Source organism: Cibotium barometz, chromosome 5, assembly GCF_041138505.1.
Source record: "Cibotium barometz isolate CiBa-2024 chromosome 5, ASM4113850v1, whole genome shotgun sequence".
Classification (NCBI taxonomy): domain Eukaryota; kingdom Viridiplantae; phylum Streptophyta; class Polypodiopsida; order Cyatheales; family Cibotiaceae; genus Cibotium; species Cibotium barometz.
In genome coordinates this window covers 8226362-8247554 of record NC_141050.1, presented here as the reverse complement: position 1 = coordinate 8247554, position 21193 = coordinate 8226362, and the positions used below count along the sequence as shown (strand labels likewise).

Genomic DNA, 21193 nt, shown 5'->3' with positions numbered 1-21193 from the left:
CCAGCGGAGTTGTTGACCAACATACCAACTTCCCCTTTAAGGTTGTGCCATAGAGTAATCTTCCTGCCCTTCACCTGGAAGGGGAGAACCTGTACAAAAAATAACAATATACCACATGAGAAACAATATCCTCTACATACAGCAGCAGTAGTATCAAAACCGTTCCATGATAGCTGTGAAGCTACTTTTTGACCAATCATTGCTCCTAGCTACAGCCTGTAAGTTATATTTACATTTAAGTTTCAGCAGATCCAAGTCCACTCCTTGCACTATAGAGCTCTCAAAGCAAAGCTCATTTCTAGAGATCCACTGCTAGGCTTATGTCTTTCCCTAGAATCCGGGTCCATAAAGCTCTATGTCCAAGGGTCTCAAATATCCATCTACTCAGGGCACCCCCAAAATAGATGCCATGCATCCTCAAGCCTATCTCAAGCATTTACCAAAGCCCATCTCTCTTTGTATTATCTTTCTCCCAAAAGGCAAAGCCCCCATGAGTACCTTCCATAAGAAGAGCTTCATCCTTGAAAGGATTTTTTTTGCTCCATAAGTTTTTACATATAAAATTCCTAATCCCAGCAGACCACTTTAGATTCCATAGCTTATTGAGGTAGTCCTCAACATTCCCTACCTCCACCAATAAAGAGTACAGACTAGCATTTTTTTTTGTCTACTGGTGCTTTACTGGCATAAAACTTCAAACCTTCTTCAAAAGCTTCTTTCTCCATCTTGGCCCACCTGATTTCTTTGTCAGATGATGCAATGGTCCGGCAACCACTACAAACCACTTGATGAACCTTTTGTAGTAAGAGCATAGTGCCAAAAAGCTTGTAACTTCATGCACACTAGTCAACTCTGGCCATTCCATAATAGCCTTGACCTTGTCTGGATCCATCCATCCGAATCCCATCTTTGGAGACTATATGGCCCAAATGGTGAATTTCTAAAAGGAAGAACTCACTCTTCTTGCTATTCGCATAAAGCTTGTGCTTTCTCAATTCTTGGAAAACAATATCCAAATGCTTTTTATGCTCTTCCTTACCATTGAGAATGCACTAAGATATCATCAAAGAAAGTACATGTGAATTTTCGATGGGCTCTGAAGATTCTATCCTTCATCCTATTAAATGTGGCAGGGGCATTGGTGAGACCAAAGGATAACACAAGAAATTTGTATAGCCCAACGCTAGTCCTGAACGCTGTTTTGTGCACATCCTTTGGAGCAATCTTTATTTGATGATAGCCACTCTTCAAGTCTGTCTTGCTAAACACTTTGGATCCATCCAATTTGTCTAGCATATCATCAATCCTAGGTATGGGGAATTTGTTCTTTATAGTTATCTTGTTGAGGGCTCTATAATCCACACACATGCGCCAAGACCAATCCTTCTTCTGACTAACAATACTGGAGAGAAAAAGGGTCATTGGTCTGTATAAAAATTGTGTCCTCTTGGTTAGGACAAATTTTTATATATATGTAAACTTGCACCTACACTGGGGTGCTGATGACATGAGTAGGGATGTCGTAGCACCTAGTCCATGCTATGCATGATGAAGTTGATGATCTTATACTTCATGATTGGACAATCTTTGAGGTAAAGTTCACACTTTTTGTATTCTTGTATTTACTTGTTTTGTTTTAGTGAACTAGTCATTTATAGTTTGTTTTGCTAATTAGTCATTAAAAATTTGTTTAGCTTGTTTGTTAGAAATTCTTTTGTCGTGGTTCAATAAAGAATTTGTGTGTGTGTGTGTGTGTGTGTGTGTGTGTGTGTGTGTGTGTGTGATTTAATTATGTATTTGTCTATTTTTGCAAGTTATTATTACTACAATTATTATTATTTTTTCTCGGTGTCTCTATTAAGTGTTTTTTTTTTAATTTTTAAATTTTGTTTGTGTGTTGTTTTTTTCTTTTTTTGGTGATTCTCTTCTTTCTTTTCAAATTATTCATAAGTTCAGATTCATCTGGCCTTATGACGGTATGTATAGGCCACCCTTTGGTTTTGCTTCAATTCATCCCATTCTTACTGTACATTAGCTTGAAAGGATGAAGGTAAAAACTTCTTATTTAATATCTTCTTGAAGTCCTTCCATGTCTTCGGTTCTTTCTCTTCATGGACAAGCTTGAGCCACCAATTCAAGGCAACATCCTTCAAGTGCATTCTCGCCATCTTGATCTTGGACTTTTTTGAACAATCTTCACCACCAAAAGCAACATCTAATTACCTAATGAAAGAAACAACTTTTTGAGAATCTTTCTTACCATAAAAAGCATCAAACTTAACACTCTTTTCTCTAGGCTTGAACTCCCGCTTGGCAGCTACTTGTGAAGTTACTTCATGAACCGCTACTCCTTTCGCCATAACAGCCTTAGGCGATTCAGTCACCATGGACATTTGTGGTTCTTGGCCTTTCTCCTTGTCCTTATGAGGATTTTCAGGACAAGATGAGGTGGCTTGAGTATGGTGGGACTTCGAGATTACAGCTTGACTACCTTCTTTGATGATGGTGGGTGAAGTAAATTTCATGATCTTTGACTTTTTTGAAGTAGTGACTCCTTTCATGTTGAGGTAAGCTTTCGCTGTTGCAACACCATCAATCGGAGCAGTAACCTTCTCAGTAAGAAAGCCTTCAAAGACTTTAGCTTCAGCTCTAGCTTTAGCTCTTCTCTCCATCACAGCTTGAATCTCTGGATCTTCTTCGAGCTCTTTGTACCTTTGAGTCTTCTCATAGTCTGAAAAAGACACCATCAAAGAACGTCAAGAATCTCGAGATTGTTGATGGATACTCTTCTCTCCTCCTGACATGGTGAATGTAATTTGTGGGCTGGCCAAAAATTGTCACCACGGGAAAGTTCTCACAAAAGAAGACTTAGCTCTGACACCATGTAATGTAGGGTTACGTGAAAGTGAGAAATTGATGAACTACTTGTAACAAACCCACTTAATCAGCAATCACAAATAATGAAAGAAAGTAGGATTTAGAGAAGAGAAACGAGACCTTAGTGAGAGGAGAATAGGCCCCTCCCCCTTTGTAGGAATTTATTGAATCAAACAACGGGCACAAACTACCTGAATCTTTACGATAGATGAGAAGTGCTCTCCAAATGAAGAGGGAGTGCTCCAATTTATAGGTTTGAGGCTTCAGTGCCCTAGAATGGAAAGATTAAGCTCCAAATGACAAGTGGCTACTTTAATTGACAAGTGTAAGGTAAAATGACAAGTGTAGGGAGTCGGGACACTTGTCTCGTTCTAGATGCCATGTCCTAATTTAAGAGGTGACTCTTCCATAACCTTCTATGCTAAAAATATTCCAACTCGTAAAGAATTTAACAAAGGTGCTTTAGTAAGTTTTGTTCCTTGCGAAAATCCAGAGGTTTTGATGCGAATGGAATTTCCATCAGAATCTGCCAAAAATAGCAACTCTCCTAGATTCTAGGAGTTGCATGCTTTGAGTCCCAGAAGGCTTTGTTGTAGAGATTCACCTGTTCATGGTTTGTTCTGATGATTTGAGCATTTGATTTTGACTTTGAACCATTCATCACTCTCTGGGAGTTCTGGCCAACGGCCACCCATAAATAAAAATGAGCATTCTAGCTTAATTAGCTACACAAAAGATATATAAATCACAATTCATGCTCCATGAGCTATCTGGTAATTACCCACTCACATATGGAACAATTTTGAGCAACACAACGATCAATTTGAAAAACAAAGTAGGAGGCTGGTTACATCTAGTCCCTAGTCCATCCCTCCATCACACTCAAAGTGGAATCAGAGGCATGGAAAGGAAGCAAAGTGGAATCCCATTTCTTCAACTTAAGACTCACCTTTCCTATGATGTATCACCCACTCAGCCAACTATCTGATACTCACCCCAAGTACCATTCAGGTGTCTAATCACACTCCCTTCGTGAAAGAGTCTTCCTCAGTTAGTGTGGGATTTTGAGATTCTGAGTGACTTGTGACATAGCAGAAGCCTTCATGTGGTTAATCACAACCCTTAAGAACCTTGTAGGAACATTAATGCAAAACGCATGAGAGAAGAGAGAGAGAGAGATAGACAGGTTTTCCAGTATATGTATTATGTATATAGAAAAGGTTACATGTATACTATCCCAAAATGGGGTACTTCTACTTATGACTACTTCTACTGGTTCTATATGATCAAACTCCAAAGAGGAGAGAGATGAGAAATGAGCTAACATGCTATGTTCTTATATATGATGCTGATATGCTGGTCGGCTAGCTTCAATTGTTGTTGACTAGCTGATTTGACAGATTGGCACATAATGCTTGTTTAGTTACTACCACACGTGCTATAAGTGACGCGGAGCTATGGCATGCCCGCTTTCGTCACTTTAATTTTGGTAGTTTGTTGCGCCTCAATAGGCAAGAGATGTTGTTAGAGCAGCCAAAGCTTGAGGTGTCACATGCACTTTGCACTAGAGCGCTATATGACACACTAGCTCTACATCAGTGCAACATTTGTACAGTAGGATTACCCTTTTCAAGTAGGATTACCCTTTTCAGGAACATTTTGTCGTATGCCGTGACCCCATTGTGAGCCCCAGTCTGGGACATGTTAGGCATGACCTACGTAGGTCAGTCTCCTAGCCTTAGAGAGTCTACATGTGTCGGTCCTCTTACCCACTTGGAGAATTCAACATATAAGTACATGTAGATGTCAGTCTTAGTAGTAGGTATTGCTTTTAGAAACATCATTAGGGGCATGTGCACATGGGCCAGCCCATAAAGCACCCCATTATGGGGGTTGCCTTGTATATGGTGCTAGGTGATTTAGCATGATTGGTCCATCCATCCCTTGCGCACTTTTTCAATTGTCTTTGTGTGCATGAATGGAATGCACTTGCATTTTGTTACACTTTGTGGCATAAAGTGTTCTTACAGTCTCTTTCTGAATGTGACAAATGATCCACAGGACTTCTATCTGGAGTTGGCTGAAGATGGTCGAAGAATCACCCCTCGAGAGTACCTTGAGTCGGCATTACAGCCTATGCTTGGAAATGGGAAGGCGGTTGCAGCTAAAAATGAGGTCAGCATTTTTCAGGCGGTTCATTTCCTTTTCAAGTGTTTCTGTAATGATTCATGATTGATTTCTTGCCAAATTTTCCATTGATATGGATTGGTTTTGATGATTTCATTTGTTGTCTTTTTCCTGCCCACAAGATACGGGAATCAATTCGTGCTCTTTTTCCTGATCGTGAATGTTTCACACTGGTTCGACCGCTCAATGATGAGCGTGATTTGCAGCAACTGGATAAGATTTCTGTAAGTGCACTCCCTTCCAGGCATAGCCGGAAATTCGTGGCATCATCCAATAATCAATTGCTTCAATTTACATGTGAATAAACAGTATGTTAATTAGTTTCATTGATACAGAGTGATGCCTGTTTTTTGACATGCTTAAATTGGCATGCCACTACTTTGTAACAGCTAGAGAAGATGCGACCTGAGTTCCGCAGTGGCCTGGAGACATTAACAAGATTCATTTTTGAGAGGACAAGACCAAAGCAACTTGGATCTACAATCATGACGGGACCCCTGCTAGCAGGCCTTACTCAGTCCTTTTTAGATGCTCTGAATGCTGGTGCTGTACCAACAATTGCTACATCCTGGCAGGTGGTTTTCTAGAAAACTGGCTTGTTTGATATTTGTATTGCAGAAGCATGCCTGATGGGTTTGAAAATTACTTATTAGGGTTTATGCAAATGCAAGGTATAATTTGAAGGCACATTTGGTTCACATCTGCTTTTTTTTTTTTTTGGGGGGGGGGGGGGGGTTCCATACTTGCTTTATCTATGTCATTTTCAAAGCAAGGAGGTCTTTCTGTTCACCCTAAGCTATAGTTACAGTTTCTTTTTGAGGTGCATGCACGTGCATGCATTTTTGTTGTGAATTTTGAAGATTTTTTTCTTTGTTTTGGGGGGCGGGGGGATATTGAAGATAGCTATCTGTAAATATATGTGCAGACATCTTGCTGTAACTCTTTGGTGGATATTGTGTTTGTCTCACTGTTTGCAGTGAATTTCTTTTGGGTTTTCCAGAATGTGGAAGAAAATGAATGCCGACGTGCTCATGAAGCAGCAATTGAGGCTTACGTAAAAATGTTTGACAAGTCACCTTCTGGTGATGAGGTAAGATCTTTGTGGCTTTCAATAGAGATGCTTTTTGATGTGCCTGATTCCAATTCGTTTTCGTTCAATAATTGCTTGGTTTGATGTCTTCAAGTTTTTGAATTGATGCTAAACCTTCAATGAAAATGCAGGGTATTGTGCAGGAAGCTCATGAGATGGCATTGCAAGGTGCATTAGATGTCTATAATAAAGATGCTGTTGGCCTAGGGGCCGCAAGACACAAGCATGAGAAATTACTGGTGGCAGATTTGAAGAAGAGATTCGAGGTGGATTGGGCATCTATGCTTGAAAGTCCTTGGTAGTGTAAATTTAAGTTGCACCAACTGTCCTCTTTAAAGTGTTTTTGTTGTCATGTTTTTAGGAGTACAAACGCAAAGTCTTTATTGAAGCAGAATTGAAGTGTGTAAAGGCAGTGGAAAGTATGGATGAGAAATTACGGGCAGCTTGCCGTTCTCCAGCTGCAACTTTAGATCAAGTATTGCAAGTAAGTAAGCTGGGGCTCCTGCATTCCATTATGAGAGGATAATTCATTTAAAAGTATTCATGGCTTATTTAAATTGTTAATTGCAGCCACTCCTATCTCCAGTTTAGCAGGATCATTCATGTCTAGTGTACAATGCCAAACCTAATAGGAAAAGTATGTATTTTTGCAGAAGGTCGTGCACTTGCAAATACTTGTATATGTTGTATTGAGCTTCTATTGGGGGTCTCCACCTTGAGGAGGCGAGGGAATAGCTAGATAAGGATAGGAGTCTAAAGGAGTTTGATTTGGTCTTCCCAGCTGGTGAGAGGGCACTCGCATCATAAATCTCAAAGAATCTGCAACCAACCTTTAAAACTTTGTTTGTGGTCCCGTCTCATGTTCTTTTATTGTGGTTTCCTGTTTCCTATTCCCAGTTTCATGAATAGACTTCAATGCTTTTTCAATCCTTTCTTGTATTGTGACTATGTGCTGGGGTTTTTTTAGAGATAGAAAAGAGTGTGGCGAAATCACATGTACAACACACTGTACACACAAGAGTCCCAAACTACTGATCTGTTTATGTACAAGAAATAAGTGTTACAAATGTACTTCAAGTACAAAACATGACTGAGAATGAAGACATCAGTTCTCAGCCCACGTACTGCCTAAGATCTCCTTAACCAACCTGTACTGCAAAGAGATGCTGTGTAGGCTGAGGAATGCAGATGATTATGACGATTTTGCTACACACACGCGTGCGCGCGCACACACACTGTGGGCCTTTTCATGACCTACCACATCAGTATGCCAACTGTTGCATGGGAGTGCCACGTGGCACAGGCACTTGCCTGTCCTACGCATATTACCTGACTGCTGTGCACCCTGGGTGCATTCCGTGTGTACCTATAGGTGAGATGTGTCACAGTAGACATGATGGGTATTATTGAAAACACCACACATCTAATGGGGCTGAGAGAACAAATCTGGTTCAGATGTGAAGGGCCTCAGTTAGTTTGAGTTATCATCTCCTTGAAATAGGTAGAATTGGCTACTTTGCATATCAGTGTGGTAGCATGGACTCTAGCAGTGTCTTTCATTTGCTGTTTATCCTCGGAAGTGTAAAATTCGACATTTTGAATGTGGTTATGATGGCAGGTTCTCAATGGCCTGCTCTCGGACTATGAGCAAAAACCATTTGGACCTACAAAGTGGAAAAAGATGGCAAAATTTCTGCAGCAAAGGTTGGAATCAAGACTAGTGAAACTTCAAAACACATCAAAACTTAGTATTGTACTATCTATTAAAAGGGTGATATATTTCAGTTTGTAGATCCATACGGCTGACCTGTCTGACAATAGTACTTGATGAATTAGTAGTAAAGATTTGTTTTGTGAAAGGGAATAGTGCCACTAAGATCTTTTGTTCTTTGCCATGATAATTTTCTGGTTTTAATCATTTTGTGTGACAGCTTTGAAGGCCCGTTGTCCGATCTTGTAAAAAAATGGAATGATCAGAAGACTACTGATAATTCAGCTCTTCAGCTAAAATGTCGGTCACTTGAGGATAGATTGGTGCTACTTGGAAAACAGTTAGATTCAGCTCAGAGGGATGTGCAGGAATGGAAGAGGAGGTTTGAAACATTAGGGTTAGAACACAAGTCTTTCTCTGAAGAATCTGAATCTAGATACAGCCTTCTTCAAAACAAGTACAGTGCTTTGGAAGAGACATCTGCAACTCTTTCTTACCAGTTAGAAGTCTCAAGGAAAGAAGCTTCAGACTGGCGAAATAAATATGATCATTTGTTGTCTTCCCGAAAGGTGGAGGAAGATCGTATCATTGGAGAAAATGCAGCATTGAAAAGCAGATGCAGCTCTGCTGAGGCTAGGCTGGCTGCTGCTCGAGAGCAAGCAGAGGCTGCAAAAGAAGAAGCATCTGAGTGGAGAAGAAAGCATGATGCTGCATTTAAAGAGTCTAGAGAGTCCATGGGAAAAGCCTCTGCTATGCAGGAGTGGGCCACAAAGCAAGCCCAAGCACGAGAAGATTCACTGAGGGCAGAGTTCAGCTCAGCAATGGCATTAAAGGTGCAATCTCTGCATTGGAGGGCTAGATCACCAATGTTTCATATGATTGCAGCTCCTGTACTTGATTTATTTCCAACTTGGCTAATTCACTGCGAGTTTTACACTGCCCAGCTGATATTTGATGTTTACTCTGCAGGAAAAGGAGTTAAACAATGCACACACACAAGCAGAGAAGGCTGAGCAGCGCTTAGCTGCTTTGAGTGCTCGTCTCAAGGTAAGCTTTTGAACTGGTATCTGTCATGCAGTGTTGAGGTAGTGTCCGAACTTGTGCATGCACATTGTGTAATGTATGGTGTACGCTCGTCACATGACTGCAACAAAGAGGCAAGCATCTGTGGCTTACATCAGAGCCTTGGACCCTACCTACAAGGAAGACCACAAATTAGAAAGTAAACTAAGAGAACAAGTTTTGATTGATTCTAGTGTCGTCTTCGTCAGCTTCAATACACTCAGCTTCAATACACTCCTTCAACTTGCTCTGCTCACTTTAGACAAGGGCTGGTCTGATTTTGACTGTATGCTTTGTAGTCTGTTAAGATCTGCATAGTTCTAACCATCAATATGATGACAGTTCTTGTCTAATTTTCTGGCTTTTCTTTGTTTATGTTCCTAACGCTTGCCGTCTGCTGTTACATGTGGCGTAGCGGAAGATTCTTAATTGTGGTTAGGTGTGCGTTAATTGCTGATTATGGTAAGAGCAGAAAGGAAGAAGAGAGAGAGAGAGAGTAGATGTCATACAGAGTACACCTAATGGGGTCAGCCACTTCAGCGCGTGCCCCCCTGCGTGCGCCCCCTGAAGAGAGCTTATTGCTGCAAACTTCAATGGAATACAAAGCTGGCCAAATAATGAGAGACCTGAAGTTCTGATGCTCCCAAAGAGATGCACACCTGACAGGGACTGAACTGACGACTGAGACCTGGCTGTTCCGGACTGAATGACCAGCCTTTTCTTCTCCACAGGAGTCCTATGCTGAGGTTGACCTGTGGTTGCTTGCGTTTTTGCTTTCTAGGAAGCCCTTGTTGGCTGCCAAATAGGAAAGCTGCTAGCACAATGCCTGGATGCTGGAAATGACCAAACTTGGCTGTTTATATAGGGGTAGGAGGCTGGTTGACTGGGGTCCTCGAGGTGTAGGGCTGGCTGACCAGGAAAAGAGGACAAGAAAAATGTTTAAAATTGCTAAAAAATCCTACTTTTCACACAGGCATCTGGACCCAGAAATAAACTGTCTATCTCCCCCTTTTCTGGGTGCCCGCTGGGCTGCCTATAGTGTCTTTTTCCCTTCCATCTCCCTTCAATGAGTCCGATAAGTGCCTGCAAGTGGGCTGCATATGTCTTGTGCGATTACTTGCACATGACTCCCGAGACTGATGGGACCCTAGACCTAGATGGTGTCTGGCGGACTGTCCCTTGACAAGGGCTCACAACATGTCAAAATGGTCCCCTAAGTGTATGGACCAAGCAGAATGTCCACATGGCACCCTAGTACAGCAAGTGTGCATGTGACATTGTCCAACCTTTAGAGCTTTCTTCTTCTAGAAAGAAGTCATGTGCAAGTGGGTTGCATATGTCTTGTGAGATGACTTGCACATGACTCCTGACACTAGTGGGACCCTAGATCTAGATGGTGTCTGGCGGACTGTCCCTCGACGAGAGCTCACAACATGTCAAAATGGTCTCCTAAGTGTACGGACCAAGCAGAATGTCCACATGGCATCCTAGTACAGCGAGTGTGCATGTGACATCGTCCAACTTTTAGAGCTTTCTTCTTCTATAAAGAAGAAAGAGCACTACCTTGAGGAGGGACTTTACAAAAGTCCAATGTCTCCTTTTTTCCCCCAAGAAAAGATTCCTCTATTAGTATAAAGAAAGCGTGTAACCGCTCCCTACAGGAGGCCTATAAATCGGAAGATAAAATACAAATTATTAGATCACTTAACCAATACAAACAATGGAACAATACTGGCAACATTAAAACTGGAAATGACAAAGAACACTTGACACCATCACTGGGGCCGGAAAGGGCCGCCCCCCCCCCCCCCTCCCCCTCAATACAGTTTGTATTTCTTGGAGTATTTATATGTACAAGTGTTCAAGGGTCCCAAGGCCATATTTCTCCATAACATGGAGTGAATACAACTGAAAACAGTAAGATTTCTTCTGTTGATGAAGAATCGGTTGTCAGAGTAGACTAAATCACAGGCAGTCTCCCATCTTCACTGGGTGAATACCCGCCCCTCATTGGTCTTTCGGGACCGTGCATCAACAGGCACGCCCGTACTAACACCTGGCAGGGTGAGACACCGCGGAGGGAGTGATACCTGGTGCTCCCAAGTAAGCTTTGCTCCCAGTTTCCCTCAAACCCCAATGACCTTCACTGGCTCCTCTAAATGTGAGGGCGTGGTCAAGGTACTCACGGGAACGATCGCCATCCCAGTGGCCTTCCATGGTGAAGGCAATTGGTGGTGATGATTGCCTACACAAGACTTGGAAAACAACATTTAAATTTAATATTATTTGAATTTGAAATACAGAAACAAGTACTTGATTTAGATTCAAATTGGGATTTAAGGTGAGGAGGCTGTCTCCCCTTTAATGTGGTCCTGGTCGGTGCAGACATTAGATACAGGCGTGGCAGCCAGCAGGTACAGACGTGGCAGCCAGCAGGCACAGATGTGGTAGTAGGCAGGTACAGGACAGCAGCAAGCAGGTGCTGTAGGCGGATACTAAGCAGCAGCAACAAATTTAGGAGTAGCAGCAGATGGCGGGTACACAAGTGGGTACAGAGGCAACACACATGGGGGTATAGGGGCAGCTGGCGGGTACAAAGCAGCACATAGGCGGGTACAAGGGCACATAGGCGGGTACAAGGGCAGCCGGCGGGTGGGTGAAACAAGTCCCCCCTCCTCCAATCCAGTAGGCGCCTCCTTCCATCAACCACCTCCACACCACCCATGTGGAGAGGATTCTTCCCATGCAATCCTTAATCCTAATTATGATTAGGCCTTAATCAAAGGTTAATTCTTGGGCACCCACATTGAAAGGTGTCTAGCCATTATTTAAATATGTGTGAACACCCAACCTTATAAATATTAAGGTTTAGACTACTTTATAGATTTTACGTCAGAAAAAGGCCAAAAAGGCAATACTTACCACCTATTCACACGCCACACGAACTCGTCAGCAAACAACACACCCACGATACACTGGGGACGTCCCCATCTAGTGTACTAGCACGTCATAACAAGTAAACACACGAAAACAAGTTTATGCATGCAAACATGAATGCATGTGCACATGTAATGGACGGAATCTCCCTTTCATGAAACTTGTACAAGAATTTCTTGTCGGCCACAAAACTGGCGTGACAGAAATGTGAAGTCCTAGTCTTCCTATGGAGTGACAGTCCCATAGGCAAAACACAAATCCTGGCACACGGGCCTTCCTATGGAGTGACAATCCCATAGACAAGCTTGGCACAAATATCAATCTTACCATGGAGTGACAGTCCCATGGATAAGACGCAATTCTGGTCATACACGGGTGGCAGCAAATAGGCTCCCGTCCATATGGCACAATACTCGTCACACATGGGTGGTACAAAACTGGTTCCCATCCATGTGACACAAGATGACTTGATCCTTTCACATGGGACACTGGCTTGGCCACATGTGAACATGGTACAAATCTGGCCGCTCTATGGAGTGACAGTCCCATAGAAGTGGCTCCAGAAATGGAGATGTATCAAATGGTGACAAAGCGTTCTCTCGAGAGCAAACTACAACCCTCCGAGAAGGTAACATATACAAAAAATCATGAGAAAAGGGGGGCGGGGGACACATCGGGGATGTGTATGTTGGTGGACTCACACACACCAATGTATCCTGCAGATTAGGGTTAGGTGCAGGAAGAAGAAGCTCACACAGAAATGAGAGAGAGAGCCAAAACACCAAATGTGTGGTAGCCACAATATGCAAGTCGACCCTTGCTTGTGTGTCACATCCATATAATATAGAAGTACAAAAGTTATATGGATAAGAGTGTCCTTTCACACTTGATATCCAAGGGGAAAAACCACATGGGAAAAAGTGCCCTTGGTTAAGCCTGGTTCACACATAGCACTACCATAAGTGAGCATATGCCTACAAATCCCCCCTGTAGTGAAAGTGTGAACCTGTACAAGTTAGCAGATCACTCTCTGTATGAGAGTAAGCCCAAAGCTTTGCGGAAAGCTTCAAACTTCTCTGGAGTTAAAGCCTTTGTGAATAGATCTACAACATTATCCTGTGTAGGGCAGTAAGATAAATCGATCTCCCTTGCATGTAACCTCTCTCTGACATAGTGATAATGAATCTCAATGTGCTTGGTACGTGCATGAAATACGGGATTTCGTGCCACGGCCATAGCACTCTAGCTATCAGTGAGAATGGTAGTGGGTATCTGCTGACACTCACGAAGATCAGCCAATAATCTCCTCAACCATACACAATCTACTGTAGCTGTGAAGACTACCCTGTACTCAGCCTCACAAGTAGACATGGCAACAGTGGGTTGCTTTTTGCTCAACCAAGATATGCATGAACTGCCAAAAAAAAAACAATTCCCATTGGTGGATTGCTTGGTATCGTAATCACCAGCCCAATCTGAATCACTGTATGCATAAAGCTGCAAGCTGTCCCCCTGGGATAGAACAAACCAAGATCTAGGGTACCTTGAAGATAACGAAAAATGCGTTTGACTGCTTGCCAATGCTTTGTGCCTAGGCTGTGCATGAATTTGCTCAACAAAGATACCCCAAAAGATATATCAGGCCTCGTGTTACACAAGTAAATGAGGCATCGCAGTGCCTGGCTGTAAATGCTGGCCTCAAAAGGCTTTCCAATATCATGCATAGTAAACCGTACACCTGGTTCTACTGAAGTAGAAATGGGCTTACATTCATCCATGTGAAACCTTTTTAGTAAACTTTTTATGTACTTAGTTTGTTGTATAACAATGCCATCATCTGTATGCATAAATTGTATGCTGAGATAGTAGTGTAAAGGCCCCAAATCTAACATATCAAATTCAGCTTTCAAATCAGCTTTGAAATCTGAAATTTGTGCTTTGCTAGTCCTGTAATAAGCATGTCATCTACATACAAGATGACTATGAGAATATCAGCACTGGTTTTCTTCACATACAATGTGCTTTTAGTTGGACTATTCACATAACCTTGGCTAGTTAGATGAGCATGTATTTTATCATACCAAGCTCTTGGAGCTTGTTTTAACCCATACAATGCTTTGTGTAACCTGCATACTTTATGTTCCTCACCAGGAACTACAAAAACAATGGGCTGATTTACATATACTTCCTCTTGTAAATCCCCATCTAAGAATGCAGTTTTGATGTCCAATTGATGCAGTTTCCATCCTTTATGTGCAGCCAATGCAATCACTGATCTTATTGTAGTCATTCTTGAAGTAGGAGCAATTCTTCTCATAATCTATTCCCTTTTTCTGAGAGTAGCCTTTAACCACAAGTCTTGCTTTGTACCTGTCAATAGTACCATCAGACTTCCTTTTGACTTTGTACACCCACTTTGTTCCAATGACATGCTTGCCTTTCGGCAAGACCACAAGATCCCAAGTATTGTTCTTCATGATAGAAGAGATTTCATCTTGCATCGCTTGCACCTAGTGCTCATTCTCATGTGCTTCTTCATAAGAAGAAGGCTCTTCTGAATCAAAGAGACCACCCATGGCTAATGCAGACTCCCCATGATGCATATTCAATGCATGGCTAGAACTAGCTCTTGTTCTACCTGTGAGTTGAGCTGCAAGTTTGCTTTCTTGCAAAGTTTTCAGCAACCATCTTGGCACCGACTTGGCTGTGTCTATGGCTGTTTGCTCTTCCCTGACAAGATCTTCTACTTCTTCCATAGAAGGGGGCTGAATTGCTGGCTGTTCCATATGTTTTACATGAGGATTTTCTTGTGTAGGGGCTGGCTGATCTGAATCCCCTCTAATTGCAATGGGTAATAGCCCATCAAACATGTCCTGTTGTATCATGACTTTTACATTTGATAAAATCTCTCAACTCTGCTTGTGACAGGGGTCTTGACTATCTAATCAAAATCAAAGCATCCCATTCCTCCTGCAGTGCTTCTTGTTCTTTTCTCCTCTTTGCTGCTATGTCCTTTGCCACTTTTCTGATTAAGCATTGCATCTCTCCCACAAATTTAACCCATGCCTGGGCATCGTGATAAGCCCTTACTTCCAACCTTGCAATTGCAGCTCTAGTTCCATCCACAAAGGCATCGTCCCTGATGAGAGAATTATTTACAATGAGTTTCCTCTTATGAAAAGGCAATCTATCCTTAGCCCAGCAATTATTGCTCTCCCAAACCCACCTTAGGGGAAAGTGATCAGAAAAGGTCTTAAAGGTGTGAGGGATCCATTCTGCATCCTTATTGAAATAAACTCTATCAATCTCCTGGAAGAGCTAGAAATATACTGCAAGCTGAAATATGTATGTCCTGGTGTAGAACTCGAATCCCCAAGGTCCCAAGCATCCACCAGCCTCTTTTGCAACAATTAGCTCTTCCCATTTGGTTTTCTCTGAACCTATAACTACATTGTTAGACCCTAACCGATCCCTCTGTCTGACCACCATGTTAAAGTCCCTAGCCATGATGCATGCTTTCTGATTGTCAAGACCACAAATCCATTCCCACATCTCCTTTCTTTCTTTAGATGAGTGTGCTTTGTACACATTAATCAGCCAGAATTGTTCATCTCCCTTGGACACTTCAATAACCAAGATTTTACCCGAGGGATGGTTAGCTATCATTGTGGGGTTCCATGAGTTGTGTACAATTGTCATCACCCCACTGTAACCATACTCCAACCCCCCGTAAAAAATCTTCACTCTCTTGAATCTCTGCTTCCTCTTAGCTTTCTTACCATAGAGTTTATGCTCCTGCAACATACAAGCATCCAGCCCCCATTCATTTATGTGATCCCAAAATGCATCCCGCTTATGTCCAGCATTCAATACTTTAACATTCCAAGAGCATCCTGAAAGTCCCATACACTTTATTGTGGTTGAGAGTCCAATACTCTCTCCTTTCCCTCCTCAGAATCTCTCACGACCTCCGTGCTATATGCAGTACCTTTCCTGACATCTGAACATCAAGATTTGAGGGCATGTCCTGCATATCAGACTCCTCCTGACCAAGGATTTCAAATGCATTCCTCACATAGATAGGGGGGGCAGAGACGGTTCTGTTTTTTATACTTCCCCTGTTGAAGATCTCATGCCATCTATCTTCTTGACTCTCCTGGACCATTTCCTCTAAGTGGGGCTGAAACTTATCCAACATCTTTGCTTTGCCTTTCTGTTCTTCTATCTTGCCAATATCCCTGCTAGATGATGGGACCTCAGAAGTAAGCTAAGAGGTCTTTCTTCTCTTGTAGTACGTCTGCTCTAATGTCAGAGATTGTGCTGTCTTATGTTGTTCAGAGTTTTTCCTTTCCTTGTTCATTTGTCCTTGCTCTGGGGTTAAGTGCTTGCTTTGCCCAGCCTGCACTTGTCTAGCCTGCACTTGCCCAGCCTGTAATTGTTCTTTTGCTTTCATGCCGTCCCTGGCAAAATGACCAAATTTCCCACAATGGAAACAAGCCCTTGCAAATGAACCAAAATGTAAGCTAATTCTTAGCTTACCATATTGACCCAAGTTTATATTCATTTCTGAGGGGGTGGGAACCTCTGTATCCCAAGTAATGCAAACCTTGTTTGAGCCCTTTCCAAGGGATGGATTAGAGGGAACAAACAGGGGTCTTCCAAGAGCTTTCGCAAAATCTCCAATAGAGGGCCATAGCCAAGGTGGAAGGTCCACAAATTCCATCCAAACCGGACAAGCATTAATGAGCCCATTATCCACATTGAAGCATGGGTCCCATGGTAAAACATGGATAAAGCTTTTCATAAAAAACAGCGGGGCCTTGGCAAGTACCTTGGGAACCCAAGTGGGATCAGCTAGAAGAACATTGTAGTACCCTTGTTTCAAATGGAAGATCTCTCTAACCACAGGTGCTTGTAGAATCTCCTTTTCCAGCCAGCCCTTAATCTCATGTCTGGAAAGAACCTTCCCTGTACAGTATAACATTAACCCACAAGAGGCAAAGAGTGCTACTTGCCTGTCCACAAATTCAGAAGAAACAGAGACTTCTACTGAATTTGCAGAAGATTCTCCTCTATTTCCCTCTACGTGTTGAACTTCTGACAAGCCTTTTTCTTGTAGAGATTGATACATTCTCTTCTTAGCCCACTCAATACTTTGACAAGGCATGGCATCAAGTCCAAGAGAATCCATAAAAGATTTATTATCCCCACTCACCTTATTAATGGCCTGTTTGACCCCCAGCAAAGGCATCTCGTCCTGGACATCAGACCATTCCTTCATTTGCACATCTTCACCAATTACTGGAGATGGCATTAGGCCAGTCATGACAGGTAACTTTCCCACATTTGTCAGATTGCACTGCACGTTTGCAGGTAGAGGAAGAGGCGATTTTCCCCCATGACCAGGCGAACTTACCTCTTCTTGACTATGTGACCTAACCGGCTCATGATCAGGCGAACTTTCCTTCTCTCGATTGTGCGAGCTTCCTCCATCTCGTCTGTTCTCTTCATGGCTGCAAAGGATGTCGAGATCCTCATCACTGGATAGCCTTGCTTCAGACCGACTCTTCTCTCCCCCTTGCATATCTTCAGCAAGAGCCTTGATTGCTAGCGCCGATAGCTTTCCCCCCTTCTTTTTTTTGATCGCGACCATCTCTTCGCTCGTGTTATCGTACACATACACTTTTAAACCTTATAAACCATATAAATGAATAAAATCCAGTAGAACGTATGTTTTGTGGCCATCTTTCAGGCATATCCATGCCAATTAAACCTCTGTAAAGGTTCCATATCAAATTCTAATTTCCACAGGTGTCTTCTACCATGTGAAATGTTCGTCTCATAAATATGAGCCTGTACTTGTGCACATCATTACCATGTATGTGTGAAACCTTAGTCCACATGAGTTCCAGAGTACCTGGCAACCCATCATACCTTGGAAAAATTCCCCGTTCACATTCTTTGTAAAATAAGTCTGGGCTCATCGGACACTGTCCAAATCATAAGGGTGGACAAAATGGTGACAGTTCATCCCCACTTTAGGCAAGACTCCTTACTGATTTGTGGCTCTAGAATATTTTTTTCCCTTACCCATGTTCATATATTCAAGGCCTAACCCGAAGTGAGGAGCTTATTTTCATGCTCTTTTCATGTAACTTTTGTGATCCACGATCTGCCTCCCATGAAAGTCTGGGCAGCGTTTCTGAATGTGTGTTTTTACCAAAAAGAATTTTGTGATGTGTATGTAGAGTCTTCCTATTGCACATTTTGTTGTGTGTGCACGCGCTCATACTACTGTATTCCATTTTGGAATCTCTGTATCACCACTTTGTCGAACAGGTAGGTTGGAAAGCAAACATTGTTTGCGACAGTGGACCACCTTGTTTGTTCAATTTCGTGGGTAAAACCACACATAGCCACTTCCTCTCTTCTCCCTGCCTTCTACTTTCCTTGAGGAAGGGAGAAAGGGAGAGAAACGTTGGGGGTTTCAGTCAACAGTTGTTCTTACACATTTAAATTAAGGCTCGAAAGCTTCAAAAGCAAACAAATTTTTTCTTAAGCTTTGTTCTGAAATGTTTGTAATAAGTCTGACACTAATCAGCTCTTTTTTTTCTTTTAATTTTGAGAAAATGTTGATTGCTAATGAGGGTTTTGTTCATGTATCATGGAAATGCCCTTCAGGATCAAGAAGCAGAGATGAATTCACAGGAGGACGAACTTGTTACATTGAGGGCAGAATTGAGACACCTTCAAACACTTGCAGATGCTGGAAAAGCTTCCTTGGCATCTGCAGAGAAAGAGCTCGAGATCATTAAACAAGAAAAAGTGCATAAAGATGAAAGGATGAATATGGAACTAAAGAGGTTAGAGGAATCGGAGGAAAAGTGTAGGATGGCAGAAAGAGAGGTCAAACATGCATCTGAGATTGCTGATAGGGCTCGGGAAACTGCAACCTTAGCAGAGAGGGAAAAGCTAGAAGTTGAGAGACTGGCTGTTGAAAGACTTGCTTCCATAGAGAGACTGAAAAGGCATATTGAAGATCTGGCTAGGGATAAGGGTATCATGTCGTCTGAACTGGACAAGTTGAGGTCTTCAGAGCAGGAAGCTGTTCTAAAGGCTGCATCATCTGAAAGGAGGTTAGAAGAGAGAGAGAGAGAAATGGAGGAGCTCTTGCAGTCAGCACATGAGCAGAGGACAAACACAGTACAAGTGCTAGAAAGCCTCTTAGCCACAGAGAGGCAGGCACGTACAGAAGCTAATACACGGGCAGAGGCTCTATCTTTACAGATGCAGAATACCCAGGGAAAACTTGATGCCCTGCAGCAAGAATTGATGACAATTCGTCTAAATGAGACAGCTTTGGAAACCAAATTAAAAGCTTTACTGACAGAACAAGCTGGGGGGGCTGGCTCCTCACGGAGCAAAAGACCTCGTGGAGATGAATCAGTACAGGATATGGACCTGGATACAGAGAATGGGCAAAGGCGCAGGTCACATATAAGCAATTTTGAAAATGGTATGCCTCAAACTTTGGCTGAAGAACATTCAATGCGGCATAAAGACAATATGCCGGTTGACTTACGGGACTCACAGGACTACTTAAAATTCACTATTGCCAAGCTAAAGCAGGAGCTGACAGCAGCAGGGTATGCTGAGGAACTGCTGCAGTTGAGAAACCCATCAAAGAAAGATATCTTGAATCTGTACGAGAAGCTTCTACTTAAGAAATAGCTGCAGGATATCAATGCACCGATAAATTGCAGTCAGAAAAGGGGGACAGGGTTTACATAACCTTTAAAAAAAAAAACCAATTCATCCCAACTTTAGGGTACTGTATAATTTGGGAGATTTATTGGAGGCGTTTAACCTTGTGTTTCCCTTATGTATGTTTCATTATGGACACTAATGGGGAAAATGCAGCTTTTTATCATGGTTTTTTCTTGACAGCTAGTTGATCTGGGCAGGAAAATATGTGTTGGTTTGTGGGGGTAGTCAATTAGTAACCATGGATATGAAACTGGCTGTTTGTTAAGGTGCTTTAGAGTTCAAAGACCGGTCACCGGTGGTTGACTTTTGTGCATTTGTCATGCTTGATAAACAATGTGGCCACTCCAATAACACTTTGCCTTAAATGGAGCCAGTTTGGCTGCCAAGGACACTATATGCAATCATGAAACTTTATGTTCTCAAAAAAATGGACATGGAAATGCATGCAAACGATCAAAGTAGAAACTTTTGGGAGGAATTGTACTAGGCTTGCAATGTTCTTGTGTGCAATTTGCTGCCATAACTTTACACATGCTAATACGTTTGCATCTCTAGCACTAATTTAGCACTGTGACTTCGCTATCAAATTGTCTCATTATGTCTGGCTGTTTATTGTCTTTAATCTTGCAATCACTAGTAAAAGTTGGATTTCCATGGTGCATGTACGATAAAAGTGGTACTTCTGATGCCATTGTGTCTAGCTCCAAAAAAGGGAAACTCCCCCTCCCCATCACAAGTTTCAGCTTGCTTATCAAAGGCTTATCACTTGTCTTTCTTTTGTAATAAATCCAAGGCCCCTAGCTCCATTCTAGTTCCCTCTGTCTCTCCCTTCCCCTTGGCCACCACATCCCTGAATCCCCCCACAAGCAAAGGAAAGGAGCTATTCTAATATTTGCACTAAAGAAAGCCTTGACTAAAATATGATCACCAACTTATTTACGTGACAAAGAATCACTTGGCTTTGCAGAGCTTTGCAGGTGAGGAGGTAATGGGATTCTTCAATTCAAAGAAGTAATGGGATTTTTCAATTCAAACTTAAAAGAGAAGGTCGAATTGTAGGCATTTAATTCAACCCATTGTTGAACTTTTTTATTTTTCCACATTCAAATGGAAATATGCCAAATCTATCAAGAAAATGGTATATAAGCCACACGACACTTTCATGTCTTTGAACATCGTTAAAACATGTAAGTCTCTCCTTTAACCGTTTTAAGAGGTTTCTTAAAAACTTCAACAGAAACTTGCATCTTTGTACCATTGAGCCAAACTTTTTCCACCACAAAGCCTTTCGGAGGCCTTCGCCACGGGCTGAACCATATCTCTTTTCAACCCTTGAACAATTGGAAATTTGGCTTTCAATTATGTGTGACATATTATAGATAAATTTCTCTGTAGTGACTCTACTTTTGGGAATGTCTCCAACTTTACCCCCTTCAAATCTCCCCTTGGTTGCTTGAAACTAAATGCATCTTTGACATTGATAAAGCCTCTCAAACACTCATAATTCTTTGCAAATCTCTCGAAAAAAATGTTTGCTATAGAAACAATGGACTATTTAGAAT

General features: G+C 42.1%; 1 protein-coding gene across 2 annotated transcripts in view; it reads left to right on the top strand.

Moving 5' to 3' along the window:
• The window catches only part of LOC147638016 (uncharacterized), a 74025-nt gene extending 54231 nt beyond the window's left edge, over positions 1 to 19794 (top strand). For both annotated transcript variants that reach the window (XM_086797459.1, XM_086797468.1), the window contains 10 exons: positions 4939 to 5052; positions 5187 to 5288; positions 5454 to 5639; positions 6065 to 6154; positions 6286 to 6420; positions 6516 to 6638; positions 7773 to 7858; positions 8086 to 8698; positions 8835 to 8912; positions 18546 to 19794. In XM_086797459.1, coding sequence (XP_086653585.1) covers positions 4939 to 5052; positions 5187 to 5288; positions 5454 to 5639; positions 6065 to 6154; positions 6286 to 6420; positions 6516 to 6638; positions 7773 to 7858; positions 8086 to 8698; positions 8835 to 8912; positions 18546 to 19595 — 2577 coding nt within the window. In that variant the 3' untranslated portion in view covers positions 19596 to 19794. The remainder of the gene's footprint in view (positions 1 to 4938; positions 5053 to 5186; positions 5289 to 5453; positions 5640 to 6064; positions 6155 to 6285; positions 6421 to 6515; positions 6639 to 7772; positions 7859 to 8085; positions 8699 to 8834; positions 8913 to 18545) is intronic.
• The last annotated feature ends 1399 nt before the right edge of the window (positions 19795 to 21193 follow it).